The sequence below is a fragment of the Lepus europaeus genome, chromosome 19 (assembly GCF_033115175.1).
Source record: "Lepus europaeus isolate LE1 chromosome 19, mLepTim1.pri, whole genome shotgun sequence".
NCBI classification, from domain to species: Eukaryota; Metazoa; Chordata; class Mammalia; order Lagomorpha; family Leporidae; genus Lepus; species Lepus europaeus.
Window position 1 is genome coordinate 66,891,047 of NC_084845.1, and position 22,284 is coordinate 66,913,330.

The following is a 22,284-nucleotide window of genomic DNA, read 5'->3' on the forward strand; positions in this document are numbered from 1 at the left end:
TGAGGAGGCTCACTGTCCACGTGTGCACGGGCAGCCACAGTGCCCTGCAGTGAGAGCTGCCGTTCCCGTGTAGTGGGTGCAGCGTGCGCTCTGCGAGTTCAGGGTGCCTCGTCCCACGGCAGGCTTGGTGCAGAGATGACCTTTGAACTGTGTGTTGAGGCTTCAGTAGGAGTTGGGAGGGGAGAGAGAGGGCAGTGCGGGCCCTAGACGGGGACGTAGGGAGCTGGGTATGGGAAGTGCTGAGCGGATGTCACGCTCGTGGTGTGTGGAGGGCGGGAGAGGTGGGACAGGAGACCTGGGCCTCACACCTGTGAGCATTCAGGGCCCCGTGCCCTCGGCCTCACTGAAGGCTGAGCCGGGGCCCTTGCTCCTGGAAGGGAGACCATGGGAGCCCAGGATGCCAGCTTTGGTGTCTGGCCCATTCTGGGCTCCCTCAGGTGGCAGAGAGGGTCCAGACCAGGATCTCCCAACTCCCAGCTCTGGCACCGGCCCTGAGCCCCTCCGAGCCTGGGTTTTCTCCCCTTCCACGTGGGACGAGTAAAAGCAGTGCGCCGGGCATGCCGTGAATGTACCTGAGGAGTCGCAGCGTCTTCCAACTGCACTTTCCTGTGAGCTTTTGGGAACCTCTTTGGCTCAGACCGGCGAGGTCCCTGGTGCCGAGGAGACGTATGCAGCTCGGCCACGCCTTTGCACAGCTGCTTCTGTTGTACCGCGAGGACGTGAGGCCTGGGGCGTGCAGTGGTACATGGTGCAGTGGTACAGTCCCTGCGAGCTATGATCATCCCTGGCTGTGATCTGTCCCCAGATGCCCAGCTGTTAACCACTGCTTGTCCCTGCTTTCCCATGGCCACTAGGGCCATCTGCTTTCCAGCGCTCACCCCAGCCTCAGTGGAAACAGGAGAGATGCTGATGCTGCTCAGGGCTCAGATGCCCTCAGGCCTAGGACCAAGAGCTACAACTCTTTGGTAAAACAAAACCAAAAGCTGAAGCTCTGAACCTGTAGGAGACCAAGTCACGTCTTCCCAAGACATCCATGTCCTGATCCTGCAGCCTTGAACTTGGCCGCTGTTATCCAACGTTGACAAGGGGGCTTGGCAGGTGTTGTTACATTAAGGGTCTCGAGATGGGGTGGCTGCAGTGTCATCACAAGGGGCCCTGTAAGAGGCACACGGCTGAGTCGGCCTCAGACATGGAGCTGTGATGACAAAAACAGCCGTCAGGGTGACATGGGGACAGGAGCCACAGGGTGTGAGTGGCCTCTCAAAGGCAAGGGGCCAGATCCTCGCCCAGGGATCCCAGGAGGAACCCCTTGGAGCTGTCCGTCCTCCAGCACCGAAGGGCTGGGACCTGTGTTACTTGGAGCCCCCACGTGTGTGGTCCTTGATAGTGGCACAGGATGCTGGCAGCATACCCAGGGATGTGGAACTTCCCCCTGTGCCCGGCTCCCCACCTCTGTCTTCTGATTTCACTCCTTTGGGATGAGACCCAGGCACTGGGGTCTGCAAAGACCCTTCTGCCACAGGAGCCTGGCTGAGATCCCCTGCCCTGGAGCCCAGTGCCTGGGCTCGAATTCCTCACCTTTTTGGCCCACAAACTCGGGGTGCGCTCAGGCGAGGGGCGTGGATGCTGGGGTGAAATCCTGGGTCTGCCCCGGTCTGAGTCTGCCTTGGCTGTCAGACTGGGTGGCTGAAACACAGACGGGCGTTTCCTGATAGTTCTGGAAGCCCAGGGTGCGGGTTAAGGCACTCCCCCTAGCTGGGTCAGGGGAGGGCTCTCTCCTGTGGCTTGCAGGCAGCTGCCCTCGTGCTGTGGGCTCGCAGGGCCCTTCCTCTGTGTGTGCCTGGATAGCGAGGGGGCCGTGGTCTTGCTTCCTGTTCTTCATGGAGGTCTCTTCCTCATGGCCCTCTCTGAACCCAGTCACCCTCCACAGGCCCCCCATGTGAATGCCAGCTTGTTGGGGATGAGGGTTTCACCATTTGAATTCTGAGGGGTCACGAACGTCCAGTCCATGTCAGCCCCTTGGAGGCTGGTGGCCTTGGACGTATCACTGAACCCGGTTCAGACTTGGTTTCCCCATGTGTCAAGTTCGTTTGGGCACGGGGATTAGCCTGCTTGTGACCACTGCAGGAGCAAGCGCGTCACGTGTGTGTGGCCTTGTCTCGGATGCGAACCAGGAAAGAGTGAGGGAGCTGCTTTCTTGGGTGCCCTCCTGCAAAACTAGAAACAGGCCCTGGCTTCTGCCATCTCCCAGCCTGCCCGGGTCTCAGGTCTGTAAGCTGAGGTTTTGCCAGAAATTAACACAGCACTTCTGTCCCCGCGCCTCGCTGCAGCTGACTCCAAAGAGGATGCCATCAAATGGCTCTCGGGCTTGAAGATCTTACACCAGGAAGTGATGAGTGCGTCCACGCCCACCATCATCGAGAGGTACGTGGTCTTGGCCCGTTTCTGTCTGTCTCTGCTCACCTACTCATTTCTTCTCTCCATGGCCAGCACGGACTAAAGGGCAGAGAAATGGGACGCTGCCTCTTGGAGGCTCACTGAGTGTCTTGGATGCAGTTGGGTGCCCAGTGGTGTGGCCCTCTGTGCTGGTTTTCACGTTGGTGTGTTGGGGTGAGCCCTGCATTGGAACTGGAGCTGTCCACTGGCTGTGTGTTGGGGATGTGGGAGGAGCCGTTCTCTTAAAGGATTTCCTTGGTGCCAGGATGGTCCCCAGCTGTCACACCCTCGTGGGTGAGGACGGTGCTCTCGGGACTGTCCCTTCAGTGTCACAGGCCTCTGGGTGGGATTGAGCTACCAGTGATTCCTCCCCCGGTAGCCCAAAGGCCCCACTGTGCACTGTCTTTTCATACCAGCATTTTGCAATCAGCCACTATCAGCAGAGCTATTTGTCAGTTTAAAGAAAGCCCGCTTGGCTCAGGTGGGGCACTTCAGCCGCCAGGGCTCAGCCTTGGAGAGTTGGAGGCCCATCCTTTCTGTTCTAGTCCCCCTTGTCCTCACCCCCAGAGCTCACCTAGACTTGCAGACGGCTGTCTCACTCCCTCTTTTTGTCTCTCTCGTGTCTCTAATCTTCCCAGTTGGCTGAGGAAGCAGATATACTCCGTGGATCAAACCAGAAGGAACAGGTAAGAGTTGTTCACGTACATTCCGTTTTCTTCATCATGGACTCTCCTTACTCCCTTCCTTAAGTGTTCCAAGGAGGGTTGGGGCATGTTTTTCGGTGGGCAAGGTCCTCAGGAGGTCAGGTTGGACCTGCGAAGTGGCCGGTACCCCGTGACGTGCTGGGGTCAGTGGCCACAGCAGCTTCTTCCTGGGGGAGTCTCCATTCTGGTGGAAAATTCCAGGCTAGATGGACCGTCTCTGCCATGGGACATCTGAACCTCATTGCAAATATTTGAGCATCTCCTACACTCTGGGGATACAGCAGTAAACGCCATCAGTGAGGCACCTGCCCTTGCTGTGTGGTGGGAGAGGGACTAGCCATGAAGTGGCTAGAGCTAAAAGCCACGGCGTGAGGGCCGGGCAGAGCTGCGAGGGCTGTGTGAGCACATGTGGTTCAGCTTGCTCAGCCGTCTATGCCACGGTGCCTCTCGGAGACGCTCCCCACCAACACACGGAGCTTTCTTCTTAACCACGCAGTTTTGGGTTTTCCTTAAACTAAGTTGTGAAACCAGCTCCTTGCTAATGGGCACAGAGGTGTCCTGGTCTTTCACGACCATGAATAATGCTGCCGGGCCACGGTGGGAGGTGGGCGTGAGTGGGGAGGCAGTGGTAGCAGCAGAGCCATCACCGGTCCAGTGTGGTGGCTGGAGAGGTGGCATCGTCTGTGTGTGCCTGCACCTCCAGGGAGCCTGTGTCCCTTCCCATGGCGCCTCCACACTTCGGCCTTGGCTGAGCTGGTGGCTTGGGTGACAGTGTGCGTTTTGCGACATTTGCGTTGCTTGTTCTGTGGGTGCCACTGAGCGTGCCGTCCTCTAGGCTTTGCTTTTTCCGAGGCGATGATGCGGTTCTGATGGACCACACAGAGCCCCAGTGCTGCCACCGCTGAGTGCTCGCCGTCCCGGTCCCTGGCGCTCTGTAGCCTCCCATCGGAGCTACCTGTGGAGCAGTTGCTTTTCCCTTTATCCATGCAGGTTTAGCTGTGGGGCTGTCACGTGGGAGGTGCTAACTAAATCCCTCCCCCTGCCGCTGTGTCCCCCCCCAGCCCCCGCTGTGTTTCCCGAGAGCCTTTGAATCTCAAGGTGACCATGGTTGGCCCATGTCAGAGGGCGTCCTCTGTGGTCTGTGATACGTCGGCCTCACGGCAGAAGCTGGAACTGCTCGCCAGGAGGTGGTTAAAGGCCAGCCGGCAGCTCACCCCATGCTCCCTCTTCCTCTGCCTTCTTCCCCCTCCTGTCTGTTCCCCCACTGGCCTCTGCTGGGGTCCCCGAGGTGGGGCGAATGAGACCCAGGGTTGGAGGAGTGAGCACGTGCTGGTCTTTCCCAGCCTTTGGCATGGTGCGTCCCCTGGTGCTGTCTTCCTCAGCCGACCATGGTGTTTGGGGTTGAGACTGGTGCAGGGATGGCAGAGGAGCTGCCCTGGGTCCCCTCCCCCACGGTTTGGCAAGGGTTCGAGGTCTTGGCTGTGAGGCAGGCATCTCCACCCATGGGCATCTCCGCCTGTGGGCACAACACGGAATTCTCTCTTGTCTTTCTTGCTCCGGGTGAGTCTCACACGGCCTGTATGGAGCTCTGTCCGAGCCCTGCTGGTCTGGGGCCTGCACTAGGTGCAGGCCACTTTTTGCTGGGCCCCTGCTTGTGTACCCTCTGCCTCCCTCCCGGGAGCTGACCCTGCCTGGGAAGAGCGGAAAGCCCTCGCTGAGGCTGGGAGCCGGTTCACAAAGGAGACTTTCACCGAGGAGCCCACGACCCAGCCAGCAGCTTCTGCGCGGCCAAGGTGCCTCCCTTTCCTGCCACCCACGACTAATCGCGTTTCCTGATGGGAAACAGAGGCGCCACAGAAGCAGGGGCCGCCTGGAGGTGACGGAGGCAGGCTCGGGGCGGTCTGGCTGGGCAGGGCCAGCAAAACAGGCGTTTCGTTTGGCCCAGGTGCCCTCTCCGCCCTTCGACTCCTCCAGTTGCAGAACGGCATCTGTGGGGTCCCCCGCTGTGGGTGCTCAGCTCACCGCTGGCCAGCTGCTCCTGCGCCCGTGTCCTCCCCAGGGGTGATGCGTGGCTTTGTGGCTCACGGTCAGGGCTTTGACGTTGCTTCTTGCTAAGGACACTCGTGCTGGTGACAGCTGTGGCCGTGCAGAATCTTCTCTTCCCCATTTGAAGACGTCGAAGGTGGCGTAGGGATTTGGTGCAGCTGTTAAGTAGCCGCTTGGGATGCCCCAGTCCTGTATGCAAATGCCCAGGTTCGAGTCCCAGCTCTGCTCCCGATTCCAGCTTCCTGCACTGCATGCCCTGGGAGGCATGTGGTGATAGCTCAGGTAGTTGGATCCCTGCCATCCACATGGGGGTGACCCCGATGGAACTCCTGGCTTTGGCCTGGCCCAGGCCTGGACATGTGGGGAGTGAACCCATGAATGGAGAACTGTTTCCTTGCCTTTAAAATGAAAGGAAAATAGACAAGTAAAAGCAGATTGAAAAATTTGTCTTTTTTTTTTTTTTAACAGGCAGAGTGGACAGTGAGAGAGAGAGACAGAGAGAAAGGTCTTCCTTTGCCGTTGGTTCACCCTCCAATGGCCGCTGCGGCTGGTGCGCTGCGGGCAGCGCACCGCGCTGATCTGAAGCCAGGAGCCAGGTGCTTCTCCTGGTCTCCCATGCGGGTGCAGGACCCAAGCACTTGGTCCATCCTCCACTGCCCTCCCAGGCCACAGCAGAGAGCTGGACTGGAAGAGGGGCAACCGGGACAGAATCCGGCGCCCCGATCGGGACTAGAACCCAGTGTGCCGGCGCTGCAGGCAGAGGATTAGCCTATTGAGTTGCGGCACCAGCCTAATTTGTCTTTATGCTCTAATACACCTGTAACTCTGCATTTTCTGTTTGCCAGTACATGGTTCTGAGGGTAAAGGACACTCAGCTAGTGTGTGGCCATTGCCCCATCCACTTCTAGAACTTTCCCTCCGGAAGGAGGCTCCGTTGCTACTGAGCAGTACCTGCCCCTTCGCCCTCTGCCTGGCCACTGCGCTCTGTATCTCAAGGGTTTAGTAACTTGAGCAGCTCCTGTGAGTGTAGTGCTGTGTCCTTTGTCCTTCTGAGTCCGGCTTGCCTAGTGAGACGTCTTCAGGGTCCCGCCACGCTGTAGCAGGTGCACGTGCTGATTGTGTCTGTTCACTTAACAGCCGTGGAGTTGGGTTGTTTCTACCTTTTGGCCATGGTGCACAGTGCTGCTGTGAACACGAGTGTGCAGACACCTGTTCGAGTCTCTGCTTTCACTTCTTTTCTGTGTGTGCCCAGGAATGGAATCCCTAGGTCACATGGTAACTGTGTTTGCCACTGTGGCGGCTCCACTGTGCACCCCCACCGCAGTGCACAGGATTCTGCATTTGTCATGGCTTTGCTGCACTTGTTTCTTTCCCTCCTCTGCCCTGACATCTGAGCATATTCCTGTGAGTTTGCATGCCTGGAGTGTGCATGCCACTGTTTAAAAAATGTATTAATTTGAAAGGCAACATCACACACACACACACACACATACAGTTGAGAGACAGAGGGAGAGATCTTCTACCTGCTGGTTCACTCCCCAAATGGCTAATGGCTGCAACAGCTGGGTCTCGGCCAGGCTGAAGGCAGGAACCAGGAACTCCATCCAGGTCTTCCCCATGGGTGGCTGGGCCAGATATTTGGGCCACCATCTGCTCCCTTCCAGGATGCATCGCAGGGAACTGAATTGGAAGCAGAGAGGAGCCAGACTCAAACCAGGCACTGTGGTCTGGGACGCAGGCTTCCCAGGTGGTGTCTTAGTGCACCGTGTCACAACCCCATCCTGTGCACTTCTCTGTCTCCTTCAGCCCTGCCAGGGACTGTGAGGGGACTGAGTGGGGCCTTCCGGGAGGCAGGTGTGGGCCCAGTGCACACAGGTTTCCTGGGCCACCGGTCCGGGATCTTGCCCACTAGAATTGCCTGGGGAGTGTTGGCCACACCCGTGCAGAGGCTGCCACAGAGAATCTCGTGGTTCGTCCTGCGCTTTGCCGTGGGTGCTTTGCCATGGGTGTCTCTGATTTGGTGGGTCTTGGGCAGGGCTCAGGAATTTGCATTTTAATGCAGTCCCAGGTGATCCGGGTGCTGTGTGTGTGGAGGAGCCAGCCCTGTCTGCTGTGGGACCTTCTAATCACGCATGGCTGTTTAAACTGTTAATGGAAATTAGATAGAAAGTGCGGCTCCTGAGCCGGAGAAGCCGTGTTCAAGGGCTCACGGCTGCACGCCGGGCAGCAAAGGTGAAGCACTCCTTCCGCCACCGTGGGAAGCTCTGGGGCACAGCCCTGGGGTTTGGCTCTAAGCTCTGACAAGTCCCGGTTGTGTAGCCGGGGCAAATGCTCTGCCTTCTCCGTGCCTCAGTTTCCTCTTGGGAAAGGAAAGGCTAGCCCGGCCTCCCGGGGTGCCTGACTCCGACACTTGGCATAAATGTCTGTTGTTGCCAGTGTGTGTGGCGTAGGCTGGGGTTAGTGCTCGTGCAGCAGCAGAGTGGCAGGTGGGTTCCGGGCGGCTCTCGGGATGCAGGCTTGAAGGGTCCTGGCTGGGCTGAAAGGGGAGGAGCTCTGTGATTGCTTACTGCTGTCTGCCCAGGAAAAGGGAAGTGCTGTGGGTGGCCCGTGATGGGTGGTGGGCTTCCTAATTTTGGTTCCTGACCCACTGCCCAGGTTGCTCCCCAGGCAGCATGGTCTGAGATGTGGGATTGAATGCAGGAGGCTCCCTGGGGGAGTCACAGCTCCCCAGCAGCCCCAGGGAGCTGAGCTGAGCTGAGCCCGCAGGACTCGGCCTCAGCTTCCACACAGACTGCTCGTTGGCTGTGGGCTGCTCCTGGGAAGAGATGTGTCCTTGGTGAGGGAGTGGGGTGCGGGGTACTGTGTCCATCTGATGTCCAGTCCCAGAAAGGGCTGAGCGTGAGAGCTGCTGGCAATGGTGTGCTGTGTGCGCTCAGGCCAGGGGCAGCCTGGTCTCACAAGGCGCCGGAGTGAGGGAGGGGCTCACTTAGGGACGTGGGGCCTCCATACCACTCCGGCCCTGCTTTTACCTTCGAAAGAGAGACCTTAGGGCCGGTGGCCTGGGTGCTCAGGTTCTCACACCCTGGTCCTGCGTCTGCTCCCCTGGTCCCAAGCAGCAGGGGCTCTCGAGCCCTCTCCCTGTGCCTCTTGCTGGAGTGGGTCGGTTCCTTTGCACTGTTGCAGCCTGGGCTCCTGAGGGCACCCGCGCCTTCCCTCTGGCCTGGGATGTGCTGCCCTGGGCCCCTGGCTGGGTCAGGACCCTCTTCCTGCTGCCTCTTGCGGTGTGGCCCCTGCCGTCCTTTGCCTTCATCCTGCTCTGCCCTAGCTCTTCGCTGGCCCTCCCCAGGGCTGGGACAGAGAGACTGCTCAGCCACTTGGGAAGTAGGGAAGTCCCCTAGGCTGCTGGCTGCCCCCCAGCCAGCCTCGCCAGGGCCTCCTGTGGCTCTCAGCACGTCCCTGTGAAAGCCACTGGTGCTGGCCCCATTGTGGTGTTGAGGCCGGGAGCAGCTGCGGGTGAGGGTAACTGATGGAAGGCTGGATGTGAGGGCACTGGGAATCCAGGGACAGGTACTGGACAGTCACCTCTGCCTCCTCTTGAGGCTGAGTGGACAGAGTGGCGGAGCTGGGTCATTTGCTGCCTGCGGCCTGAGGCCAGTTCATTTCTGGACCACACTGGGGCTTGGGTCTCCTGTCCAGGCTGCACTCCCACCGGGGTCACCCCTCCGTCTTGTGCGTGTGGCTCCCTGGGCAACAGGCAGGCGTGGCCTCTGGGGCAGCCTGGGGTTGAGTCTAGCACAGACTGGACACCTGAACCTCCGTCTACCTACCTGGAAGATGAAGGCAGCAGTGGTACTAAACGAGCTAATCCATGCCTAGAGGGATGCCCAGCGCCGGTCAGTGTGGTCTGAGTCCTAGCTGTGGTCATGGTCACTGTCACTGCTGAAGTTAGGACGCTATCCCCTTGGCTAGAATCCACTTTCCTTCCCTTCCTTTTAGACTGAATCCTTCCTGAGCCTGGCTCCAGGAATGCAACGCCCGTCATCCTGGTCACGTGACCCCTCGTCCCTGCCCTGTGGCTGTGCTCTTTGGAATCTGGTTCAGATGAGGCTCAGCTGCTGCCTGGCTGTGACCTTGAGCAGCACTCCCTGTAGCCTCTGCCCTTGCCCTTGTGGACCCTGGGGGCGTTCCCATCTCCTGGGTAGCGAGCGGGCTCGGGGGTGGGGAGCATAAGTAGTGCTGCCTGGGAGCACCCAGGGCAGCCTGGCACATAGTAGGTGCTCACGTCTGTTGGCCTCTGTTCCTCTCCCGCTGTCTGGCCTTCAGTGACCTTGCCTTGCTTTGAACCCTGTGGCATCTTGAATCCAAGGTCTCCTGGCCATCTAACCCCGCGTCCTGCCCACCCTGGGTCTCCCATGTGACCCACAGCTGTGGCCCCTCCCACTCACCGGGGTGCCCAGTGCCTGTGGGCCCCGAGTGCTTTGTTTTGGGTGGGCTCCATGAGTGGCTCTTGGCAGTTTTCTCCTGGTGTGTGTGTGTGTGTGTGTGTGTGTGTTGGGCGGGTGGGCAGCCAAGGCAGGAGCAGGCGTCACTGCATCCCCTGCCCGGGACCCCTGCGGCTGACGGAGTCTGGTTTCCTCTTTGGCAGCATCAGCCTGCGCGAGCTGAAGACCATCCTACCGCTGCTCAACTTCAAAGCCAGCAGCGCCAAGTTCCTCAAGGATAAGTTTGTGGTAAGTTTCAGAGTTCACCCTGGGAACCGCAAGAGCTTGGGGCAATCTACCGCCCCTGCCATGTACCCGTGCCATGGAAGGAGGCCTGAGAAAGGGCCGTGCCCCCGAGTGCATGTGTCCCGGCTGGCCAGCGCATCCTGTGGATAACTCAGGCCAGGTCCACTGAGCTGCTGACTTGGAACAACCGAACTCGGACACGCATCTGCCAGTCCACTGTTCCCTGTGTCCCCAGCCACCCCGCAGTCTGGTTTCTTCCTGGTGGCATGGGCACGAGTGTGCCTTTTGGACGGTGTCACCAGAGTCCTTCTGTGGGTTGCCAGGGGCCTGGCATTTTATATGCTTGTCCTGGTAGCATAACCGTCAGGATTGCCTCTCTCTCCTCCTCTCTGACCGTCCACCCTTCCACCTTGCATCTGGTTTGGGAATGTTCTCGGGTACTCAGGCTGTTTGTAGAGAAGGCAGCAGAGCCGATCCATGAGTGGTGGGGTGGGGTGCAGTAGGCGGGGCTTTTTCCAAATGGGGGATGGGTGGGATTATGCGTGGCCACCTTGCTTGCCCTGGGGCAGTCCTGGCTCATCGTAGGCTGTCCAGCAGCCCAGCTGGAGGCCCACCTGGCCAAGCCAGCGCCAGCCCATTCACAGGAGTCCTCAGTGGGAAACCCTCATTTGTGTCTGGAGTACTGTGCTCCCAGTAGAGCCAGCCCCTTTCAGTCCTTAGCAAGCAGTCCTTGGACCCCTCCCCGCTACTGCCCTGCCACACTGTTGCAAGAATGGATACACAGAGAGCGGTTGAAGGATGGGAGAGGCATGTCCTGTTGACTGCCCTGTGACCAGGAATTCTGACCTGTGTCAAGGGTGCCTGCAGCCAGGCGTCCTGTGGGTCACATCCCACCTGGTCTCAGGGGCGCCCTCTCTGGCCGCTCTCCCATTTTGCAGATGGAGACATCGAGCACCTCAAAGGGTCACGTGGACTGGCCAAAGCCATAAAGCGCTTGATTGGAGCTGAGCTGTCAGACGACAAAGTCTTGGCCACGATTTTTGTTTCAGTTGTTTTTTATTCCTCCTTTTGCAGTTTTGAAAAAGCGAGCTGTATGTGCATACCCAATCAACATGCCTGGGTTTGGAAGCCATTCAAAGTGTTTTCTACACCCGCCCCCCCCAAAAGAGAGGGAGTTAGTTAGCTGTTAGGTTTCATGGGGAGCTGGCTGAGACCTTGCCGCTGGGGCTTGGGGCTGGATGTCCTTGGTGAGTGTGCTCTGTACGTGCCAGGCAGGTGGATTAGAAACTCGTGCACACTTTTGGTTCTGTGTGGTTGTAGCCGGTGTTGCGGGAATGGCTGTTCTGTTTGCATAAGCGGCCAGAGGCTGTCTTAGGGCGGACATCAGATGTCACATGGTCACGCTTGTCTTCTGTTCACAGGAAATAGGCACGCAGAAGGATGAGCTCAGCTTCGAGCAATTCCATCTCTTCTATAAAAAACTGATGTTCGAACAGCAAAGATCGGTAAGATGATTCTCGAGCAGGTGGCCGAAGATGTGTGTGGGTTCCCTGTGTTCCCGGGAAAGCCACGAGGACGGTTCAGTCTCCCTTTGCGTCCAGGAGGGAGAAAGTGGGAATGGCGGCAGCGTCCCGTTTCCATGGATTTGATCGGCTCCAGTCGCTGAGTTTTCCACCTGTGGGGACGGCACAGGGAAATGGAGCTAGCGTGTTCTGGTGGGAGTGGTCCTGGGCTTCCCTGGAATTGAAATCTGTTCAAGTGAAAACATGCAACTAACTCCACTGTTTGAGCTCATCCTGGAAGGAAACTTGGCCAGTGAACAGTAGCCATTTCTGGGCTTGAAGAACTGTGTGTGTGCCGCTGTGTTTTATATTTTGATCGATACTATTTATAATTTCAAATAACGGGGCAGGTATTAGGCCTAGTGGTTAAGGTGCTGGTTAGCCTGTGGCTCAAGTAATTGCGTTCTAGTCACCCATGTGGGAGACTGGAATGGAGCTCCCAGCTCCGGCCTGACCCAGTCCAAGGTGTTATAGGCACTTGGGTCTGTCTCTGAAATACATAAAAAGAAAAAGTAGACTATTTTACAATGAAGGTGAACTTACATTTTGACCTGAAAGTGGCGGTTTGGGGAATCTGGCAGAAAGAAAGTACCAGAACTCTACAATACGCTTCCAGACTGTTGACTGAAGCACGGTGACCCAGGCTGGCCGAACGCCTGGAGTCCACCGAACACCCAGTGGGGGCGTAGCTGGGTGAGCTGTGGCCTCTGGGTACCGTGCAGTGTTACGTAGCCACTCAGGTGCATGGATCAGTTCTGCTGCTCTTAATTGGGAAAGATGCTTGTGATACTTTGTGGGCAGAGCCAGTGGTAGATGCAGGCCTAGAGCTAAGTTGAACTTTTTGTTTAAAAAAAAAAAATACATAACATAGAATCATTCTCCTTTGTATGTTTTCATGGGAAGAGAGAAAGTGTGGAAGGATACACAGTTCACCTTAGTATTGACTGACGTGTGTGCTGGATGGGAGGCTCTGCACTTTTTTTTGCACGCTGCGATTTTCTGGCCTTGTTGCATGTAGCAGGCTGTTTTTGCAATAAGAACCCGGGTAAAGCATAAACAGTGGGGTCTTCTGTGATGTGCGCCAGGTGCACTGCCTGGTGGGCTGCAGGGGGCTCCAGGGAGAGCTGGGGGGAGCCAGGGGGTTTGTGGGGCCTGGGCTGTCTGAGCTCGGGCAGGCCCCTGCCTGCCACTGGCCTCTGTCTTCCCCTCTGTTCAATGGAGGTGGGGACAGCTGACCACCCTGGCACTGGGAAGGCCCAAAGAGGGACTGAGAGCTGAGGGTGCAGGTGCTTTAAGTGAGGAGCGTGACTGTGGGTGGCAGACAGTGGTTGAGTGTATTCTGGGTGCAGGACTGCAGGTGGCTACGGGTGAGGCCGTTTGATGGGTAGCCACTGGCTGTGGGACTTGGGGTGTATCTGAGAAAGTGAGTGGGAGAAGCATTCCTTACGTGCCTAGGTCGGGGAGAGCCGCGCTGTAGAGTCTTCACTTCCCACGTACATCGTAATCAGCGATGGCTTTGCAAATAGAGGACGAGGATCCCAGGGTCTGGGCTGGGAGAACTCGTCTCCAGCCCCAGCTTGCCCTCTACCTGACCGAGTGACGTTTGGGGAAGTCAGCTTTTCCCTCTCTGCCTTCCCCGTAAAGTGAAGGCTTGCATCAGATGAGTGCTTACAAAACTTGTAACACTGTGTTAACTCCCTGCTTTACATAAGACGTGATAATGACAACATTAACCCACTGTGCTTCGCCAGAGCTGGCCACAGGACTTTCTAAGTTAAAATCTGACTTTGGTTTGTAGTCTGTTTATGTTGAAGACAGGGGAAATGTGTTGGTAAACCATGTGCCTACGAAATCCAGGGTGATGATAGTTGTCTTACACAACTGATGGGGATTAAGAAAAGTTTGATTCACTCTGAAGAAGACATTGCAAAGCACAGGTTTAAGAGATTTGTTATAGGCTGGCGCCGCGGCTCACTTGGCTAATCCTCCACCTGCGGCACTGGCACCCCAGGTTCTTGTCCCGATTGGGATGCTGGATTCTGTCCCGGTTGCCCTTCTTCCAGGCCAGCTCTCTGCTGTGGCCCAGGAGGGCAGTGGAGGATGGCCCAAGTGCTTGGGCCCTGCACCCCATGGGAGACCAGGAGAAGCACCTGGCTCCTGGCTTCGGATCAGCGCAGTGCGCTAGCCATAGCAGTCATTTGGGGGTGAACCAACGGCAAAGGAAGACCTTTCTCTCTGTCTCTCTCTCTCACTTTCCACTCTGCCTGTCAAAAAAAAAAAAAAAAAGATTTGTTATATATATTTGTTTCAAAGACAGAGACGGCAAGCAAACAGGTGTGAGAATACAAGAGATACCATCTGCTGGCTCTCCAGATGCTTGCAATATCTGCGGGCTGGGCCAGGCTGAAACCAGGAGCCCAGGACTCCATCCAGGTCTCCCCCGTGGGTGGCAGGGACTCAAGCACTTGGGCCACCACCTGGTGTCTCCTAGGGAAGCTTGACTGGGATTGAGTCTGGGACCTAAACCCAGGCATGTGATGTAGACTGGGTCTGTGCAAAATGCCTGTACCACATATTAGTTCTTAGTAATAGTTTACCTTGGGATTTCAAGATGCAGTCCCATCAGATAGATGGCAGACACGTCTGGAGGATAAAGCTTGCACGGCCCCGGTCTCCTTTGTGGCAAAACTGCACGTAAGGGGTATTTCAGCCTGCACTTTTTATGATGGCAGAGAGAAAGAAATCTGAGAGTTTCCCAGGATTCCTTAATCCTACCAGCGCCCCATTGCCCAGTGTGGAATGTTAAGAAAAATGAGACCTTGCCAAAGGTTGCCCCCTGGTGGCTGGAATGCCACATTGCACCTGCCGTTGGTTGTAGTTGGCCTACAGGTTTAAATGTGTTTGAAATCAGTCACCTGCGTTTAAAAGTTGGGCAGGTGTATGTCCAAATGCAGATGACTGGAGTCTCATGAAAACGTTGAATTCTGCTGTTGGTGGGGCCGCAGCTGCCGCTGGGCATGTGCGAGTAGGAAGGAAGCCGTGGTCTTTCCCCAGCCCCGCCCCCCACTGTGGATGTCACCCCCTCAGCCACAAGCAGCTCTACATTGGTGACCGTCAGCCCCACCGTGCAGAGGCACAGCTCCCGGGCTTGGCCACGGCAGTGTCGAATCTGGTGGCTTGGGTGTGAGTAAAATACCATCTGGCTACCTGGAGACGCACACCACTTCCCCTCACTGGCCTGTCACTCACCATTCTGCTTAGTCCCCACCCCCCTGGCTGCCAGCACGGTAGAGAAAGGTCTTGGCCCTGTGCCATGTGGGCAGGAGGCTGCACTGCGTTTCTCAGGCTCCGTGGGGGCGTAAGGACACACGTGGTGACTCACGATCCACAGATCCATTCAGGCTTTTGCGTTGCCAAATGGTTTCCATCTTGAGGTTGCCAGTTCCTCCATGTGTCCACCCGCCTGCCTGCCTCGCGGTGCTCAAGCCTCAGAGTTTCTGTAAGTTTGGCAACAGCAGGAACATAAGTGTCTGGGGGGCCTGGAGGAGGGGTCGTTCACGTCATTAGCATCTGTCACGTGTCACAGAAGTACTGGAGGGGTTCATGTAGTCATGTGTCACTGAAGTCACTGAAGTGATGCTACCTAACCAGAAATGGATAAGGTGTGTGTGGCTGCATGTGCACGCATGTAGTGGACATATATGCACGTGTTTGCATGTGTGCAAATGAGCAAGAACTGGTGCCAGGGGAAGCTGGGTGAGTGCTTTCTAGCACCCTCTGGTGGAGGAGTGCCATCATTGCAATGCTGTCCGACACTTCGTACCTCACTTCCGTGTGTGTCTTCTCTGTTTTGTTCCAGATTCTCGACGAGTTCAAGAAGGATTCCTCCGTGTTCATCCTGGGGTGAGGGCCGTCTTGGGTGTTGTGCTGGGCACCGGTGCCTTGTGTTTGAGTCTCTGGGGGCGGCCACCTCTGTGGGGCAGCTACAGATCCCGGGAGTGGGGTGCCCCTCGGGGAACTGGCCATCCCGCACCTGCACGCCCATTGAGCAGGGTCTGTATGGGGTGTGGGAAGCATAGCCCAGAAGGTTCCATACAGAAGCCTGGTGGCTCAGAGGACGTCCTGGGGCGTAACAGGATGATAGGTGTTGTGCCAGAATTGAAGTAATGTTAATGGTTCTGGAATTCTGAGAAATTCCTGGGTGAGCAGGTGTCGCTAGATGGACGTGAGATGAAGTGTACAAAACACATCACACAGTGCGTGGCACACATCGTGACTAGTAATCATATTATTATTAAAAAGTTGGTGCTACAGGACTTGTCAGAACCCTTACAGGGGTTTGGGGTTGGCTGAGTGGGGGTTTCTAAGGCGGCCTGTGTGACTGGGAGAAACATTTCCCATGGAGTTAATGGCATGGACCATGGTCTCTGGCACCAGACCCGGCCCTCAGCCGTGGGCGACTGTTCCCGGGGTCACTCTCTAAACCTGGGCCTCTGAGGATCCCCAGCAGTTTTGAGGCACACCTGATTTCCACTGAGCGTTTTCATGAAAGGTTGGCAGGAGACTGTGAGGCTAGACAGGGAAGGCTCGAGCAAGACTGGGGTGCGAGACGCTGGGCTCAGGCCCCTGGGTGGCAGAGGGGCTGGCGTGAGGCGTGTTTGCCTCCTGCACTCTTTAGGGAGACTGTTCCCAAGCCTCTGCACGGGCTCCAGGAGCGCCCTCGTCTCCCTGGGGTGCACTGTCCCTGTCCCAGCCAGGGAGCTGCCACGTGTAGGGTGCAGCCGGCACCCCTTCCCCGCTGGCCCAGGCTGGGGCCCTGCCTTTATTCAGAGCGGGGGAGGAGGGCTCCCTGCCGTCTAGGGAGATGCCCTCCGCTGTCCCTGGCTGGTGGCTCTCATGCCGCAGCGTGGTTAGGGGGCAGGGGCTTCATGTGTTCCCGACCCTGCTTCCGAGCCCCCAAGGGCCTTGGCCAGATCTGGACGGAGGCCCCTGTGTCTGCCGCATTTGCTCCCACACTGTGCGCAGGCGCCAGCCGCGCCCCTGCCTCCCCGCTTTCCCTGCAGGCCTTTGCGGTTGGGGTCCCCTTGGCCTGTCTCTCTGTCCCTCCCCGTCCTTGGGGTTTCGCTGCTTCTTGCTCCACAAGCCACCCTGGGCCTCCAGCCCGTGGTCTGGGCCCTCTCAGCCCTGCCCCGGTCATTCCCCCCACCCTCCCGCCCCCGTTCCCTGTCGCCTGTCTCCCTGCCCCGCGTCCCCACTGTGTGGCTTCTCTTCCGCACGCATGTGAGGTTTCCCAGACCTCGGAGTGCACGGGACGCCCCCGGGAGCGGCTCAGGGCGGGCTCCAGTCCTGCGCCTGCCTGGTGCCCGGCACAGCTGGGGGACCCGAGGGACCGGCGGCCAGCATCGCCCCTGGGCGATGGACGGCGCCCTCTGAATGGCCTCCCTTTCCCCGAGGGCAGGAACACCGACCGGCCGGACGCCTCTGCCGTTCACCTGCACGACTTCCAGAGGTTTCTCTTGCACGAACAGCAGGTGAGAGGGCGGAGTCAGAGACGTGCAGGGGCTGGGGAGGGTGGGGCTTGGCCGCTTCCTGGGTCGGGGCCGCCGCCTCCTCACCCCACGCTGCCCGCGTCACCCACCACTCGCGCTTTGCCATCTTCAACTCTGGACTCAGAAACGGCTGCAGGCCTGGGTAGAGGTCAGGGGCCGCAGGCTGGCGGCAGCTCCCCCAGCAGGCTTTCGGGTGTCACTCCCCAGGGAGCCTTCCATGACTGGTGGGAGCCAGCCAGGACCTCTGGGAGGGAACCAGCGACGCTCCCTGCACTGTGCTTGTCCCTGGGCTCCGAGTGGGTGGCAGAGTCCAGGGTGCTGCACGCTGGGCAGTGGCTCCCCCCCCCCCCCGGAGGACTCTGGGCAGTGTCCGAAGATGCTCTGGGTGTCAGGACTGGCTCCCGGGGATGCAGGTCATTGGTGCTGCCCAGCGCCCCCTGTGCACAGGGCAGTCCCCAGCACACAGGTGTTCAGCCCCTCCGGACGGGAGTCCCCACGGCAGGGAGGTCAAAGTGAGATTTTTCTTCCTGGCTGTGCAGCCATGGACAGGCAGCTTAGCTTCTCTGTGCCCCTGTTTCTTCGTCTTTAAATGGAGTTGAGAGCCCCCGCGTGTCAGATCTGAGGGGACCAGAGAGGACTGCACAGATCTGCGTGTGTGAGAACCTGGGTTTATCTGGGTGGTCACACACATGCGCACACACACACGCCCGTGCAGACACGCATACACCAAGTTTTTATGTCATTAGAGTCTCGTTTATTTCTCCCCTCATTTATATGATTTTTTGGATTTTTAAGAATGTAGGCTTTATATCGTCATCTTGACAGCAAAATCTACGTTTGTAGAGCATTTCACACACCCCAGGGTGCTTCAGAAAGCTCATGGGAGAGCGGGGTGAAAACGGTAGCTTCCGGGTGCAGGTGTCTTTGAAATGCGCTGCAGGTTTTCGTAAGGTGCTGTTTGCACGAATGTTGTGGAGGCCTCTGGCACACAGAAGCAGACCGAGCGGCCAGAAGCAGACCGAGCGGCCTTGGGAGCTGCCCTGGGCTCCTGACCAGATTCCGAAACAAGGGGGCTTCGCCGGTGTTGCGTCCTCCCTTCTGAACACCCACGTGTCTCCCCCCGCTTCCGTCTAAAATGCATCCCAGGCTGTGTGCCCCCTCATTGCCAGTCGTTTAGCTCGTCTGTCTCGCACCTGTTAGAAGGTGCTGCTGTCACACCTTGCACGGTTAGTGTCGCCCAGTGTGCAGTCAGATTGAGTTGGTTGTTGAGAAGGCTGAACCTCCGTGATGGCCGGGGACGGTGGCGAGGAGACTGGTGTGTGAGAGGGCCACCTGCCCACCCCGCCAGGCAGTGAGTGATTGGGATCAGAAGAGGTCTGGCCAGCCAGTAGTCAGGAGCAAGGGGAGAGTAATGAAGGGGATAAATTAATTTTCTTGTGCCCAATCACATGCAGGTACTTCTGGCGGAAGGGAGAGAAAGAGACAAGTGCACTTTTCTGTTTTTACCATCCTGGTCCTTGCACGAAATCTGATCCGTTTTTGAAGGGAGCTGTTCAATTCCTTAAAGCCTAGAATTTACCACCTGGTAGGCTGGCCTGCGTTTATTGCTGTAGCGCCACCTAGTGGTCATCCAGTTTATTGCAGGGACACTCACAGCTTCCCCAACCTGGCCTCCTTGCTGGGTCACGGTTAGAGATCCGGGTTTGGGGCCACCAGAAAGTGCAGGAGCTTTCCCTGAATTGTGGAAACCTAGGGGCCGGGCAGCCTGGAGCCCCTGCATGGCGTGTGTTGGGGTGACAGCTGCTTGTGGAATGACCACCACTGTGCTTGCCGTGCCCAGTAGAGCGGTTTTGCAGAGAGCGTGTTGGCCACATGCAGTTAGAGTGAAGATCTGAGAGCTACAAACTTCAGTTACATAGTTGCCTCCTGGTCACTTTTTTTTTTGACAGGCAGAGTGGACAGTGAGAAAGAGAGAGAGAGAGAAAGGTCTTCCTTTGCCGTTGGTTCACCCTCCAATGGCCGGCGCGCTGCGGCCAGCACACCGCGCTGACCCGAAGGCAGGAGCCAGGTGCTTCTCCTGGTCTCCTATGGGGTGCAGGGCCCAAGCACTTGGGCCATCCTCCACTGCACTCCCTGGCCACAGCAGAGAGCTGGCCTGGAAGAGGGGCAACCGGGACAGAATCCGGCGGCCCGACCCGGACTAGAACCCGGTGTGCCGGCGTCGCTAGGCAGAGGATTAGCCTGTTGAGCTGTGGCGCCGGCCCTTCCTGGTCACGTACACTCAGGAAACAGTGGCAGTGTTTCTAATGGGAATGAAATCTTGGAGGTAATTTAATTTTCCTGTAGGGCACGAGTTAAAAACTCCAGCAGACAGCCCTGGGATAGAGGGATGGCACTGCAGGAAAGGGGGAAAATCAGCTCCTAGAACTGGGTGTGCCCGGCTTGGTCTCAGACCGGGCTGTCTGCCGAGTTAGCTAATGGCTGGGCGCGCCGCTTTCCCCGTGACATAACCCAGCACGAACTTCCTGGGTCGCACATGGCGAGTTCAGGGTGAGCAGGAGCTTAGCACAGGGCTGCCAGGAGTCAGAGCCCGGACGTTTCCTGCCATCACTGTTCGTTTATCATCGCTATTCTAGGTGCCTAACGCAAGACCCCAGGCCGAGCAGGTGAGCTTTTTAAGGTGGGAATCATTTAGGCAGAAGATGTGTTTCTCTGCAGCCAGTCCAGCTGCAGGTTCTGTGGGCTTGGGACGCGAGCCTTTTAGTGAGTGCAGGGCGTTAGGGAAGCAAGGGGCGGCTTGCAGCTGCTTTGGGGCCTCGGGGCCAGGCAAGGTGTTGACGTGGACTGTCCTGAGATTCAGGTATTGTGTTGCTGTGCTCAGAGGCTTCCGCACGTCTGTCTGCAGGTGCACGCACCTCCGGCCTCTGGGCTGTGCTGTTTCTAAGCCAGGGCAGATTTGCAAGTCAACAGCAGGGCTCTGTGCTTGTGCACCCCTGAGCGAGAGGGGTGTGTGCTCACCCCCTGGTGTGTGTCCTTGTGCTTTTCATTCCTGTTCCTGTGAATCCCCCTCCCCCAGCTCCTCCCCTGCAGCCACACACACACACACACACACACGTGTGCGCACACACGCGCGCACACACATGTACACATATGTGCACGCGTGTGCAACACACGTGCACACATATGTGCACGCGCGCACACATGTGCACATATGCGCACACACATGTGTGCACACATGCATGCACACACATACGTGCACACACGTGCGCACACACGTGCACGCACACGTGCGCGCACATGTGCGCGTGCACACACATACACATCTGCTAGCCAATTGGTTTTCTCATGGTTGGGATGGAGGTGTAGAACGTGAGACTCCCACAGAGCAGCTCAGTGGACGCCTGCAGTGGCACCCCTATGGTCTGTGACTGTTGGGTGTTTTGAGGCACAGAGAGGACACAGTAGCGTGACTTCCTGTTACGCTAAGGGCCCTGGGTTCTGCGAGTGACAGCAGTGACTTCACAGGTGCCACCTGTGTCTGGGCAGCATTGCTGTGGCCCCTAGAAAGACACTGTGTGATTTGACTTGGTTTATTTGGAACCCCGACCCTGGCTTACGGGATGTGTGAATATCGCATCCTCCTGTGATGTTCCGGAACCTCGGTGTCCCTGTCACAAAAGTGACAGTGACAGGGACAGCGAATGACGTGGCGGGTCCCTGCGAGGGTCAGGTGGCCGCAAGAGGGTGACCGTTTGCACACGCTGCTGCAGTCCGAGTTTGCTGTGCACTGGGCACCGTGTCAGCCAGGATCTCACGTCAGGAAGCAGCCCCGGGGTCTCCGTGCACGGGAGACTATTACTACGAGGAGGCACGGGCAGGGGCTGCCACCCGCCCGAGGTCACTCAGGGAGAATGAGAGGCGCAGCTGCTTCACGCTAACCAGCATGGAAAGTGAGCAGAGGCAGTAGCTGGCCGACGGTGGCCTGCAGGCCAGATGTGGCCCCTGCTTGGTTTGTAAATAAAGTTTTATTGGGACCCAGCCACAACTGGCCGTTTGCCCACGTGAGACCTGGGACTCTCATGCTGCTGCAGCAAAGCTGAGAGGTCGCCACAGACCCCGATGGCCTCAGAGCCCAAAGTTTGCTCCCTGGCCCCAGGCAGAGCGAGGCCTCGGCATGGGGCTCCCGCCTGCGACTGGAAGGGCCCGAGAGGGGAGGGTTTTTCTCTTTCTGGTGACTTCCTGTTCCCTTCATTTGAAGGAGCTCTGGGCCCAGGATCTGAACAAAGTGCGTGAGCGGATGACAAAGTTTATCGACGACACCATGAGGGAGACGGCCGAGCCCTTCTTGTTCGTGGACGAGGTGAGCGGCCCCGGGCTCGCTGTCACCCCAGATCCTGTGATTCCTGCCTGTCTTCCCAGGTCTCCTGTCTGATCCGCTTCCCTGCCGTGGGCGGGGGGAGGGTCGTTGCTGTTAGGTGCCCCTTGGCTGACTCCTCTAGCAACCCAGTCTAGGTGGATTTATTGCTTTCACCACTAGAGGGCGACGGCCAGCAGGAGAAACGCTTAGACACAAAATTGGAAGATTGATGGGTGCCTGCCAGGGGGGACTCCCTTGTGTTTGACCTTGCACAGAGAGCTGGGGAGGTGGCACTGATGGGGGAGCCCCAGGGCACTCTAGCTTCTCATTTACTTATTTTAGAAATACTTGGCTACTTGAGAGAATGAGGGAGAGAGCGAGCGTGTGTGCTCTCATCCCCCTAGACGCCCACGATGGCTGGGGGCTGCAGCCGGGAGCCAGAAAGCTATTCCAGGTCCCCTAGGAGGGTGGTAGGAACTCAGGTACTGAGCCATCTCCACAGCTTCCCAGGCTCAGCATTAATAGGAAGCTGGAGTCGGGAGCCAGAGCTGGTGTCAGACCCTGCTACTGTGTTCTGGGATGCACGTGTCTTAATCTCTAGCAAATGTCTGCCACCCCCCTCCTTTTAAAGGGGCTAGGAGCATAAGTACTTGGGTCCTGCCACCCACATGGGAGACCCTGAAGGAGCTCTGGGCTCCTAGCTTTGGCCTGGTCCAGCCCTGGTTGTTGTAACCATCTGGAAACTGAACCAGTGGATGGAAGTTTCTCTCCCTTCCTCCCTCCCTCCTTCAAATAAATACATTTTTTTAAAAAATGTTGTGTTTATTTATTTGAAAGAGGGAGAAGGAGAGACAGAGATATACCAATCTACCGTCTACTGGTTCATTCCCCAAAGGGCAGAAT

General features: G+C 57.6%; 1 protein-coding gene across 1 annotated transcript in view; it reads left to right on the forward strand.

The window, feature by feature from the left end:
* The window catches only part of PLCG2 (phospholipase C gamma 2), a 141,726-nt gene that overhangs the window by 60,581 nt on the left and 58,861 nt on the right, over positions 1–22,284 (forward strand). The window contains exons 4-10 of the mRNA XM_062176292.1: positions 2,331–2,424; positions 3,075–3,122; positions 9,832–9,916; positions 11,335–11,418; positions 15,335–15,378; positions 16,934–17,006; positions 21,283–21,384. Coding sequence (XP_062032276.1) covers positions 2,331–2,424; positions 3,075–3,122; positions 9,832–9,916; positions 11,335–11,418; positions 15,335–15,378; positions 16,934–17,006; positions 21,283–21,384 — 530 coding nt within the window. The remainder of the gene's footprint in view (positions 1–2,330; positions 2,425–3,074; positions 3,123–9,831; positions 9,917–11,334; positions 11,419–15,334; positions 15,379–16,933; positions 17,007–21,282; positions 21,385–22,284) is intronic.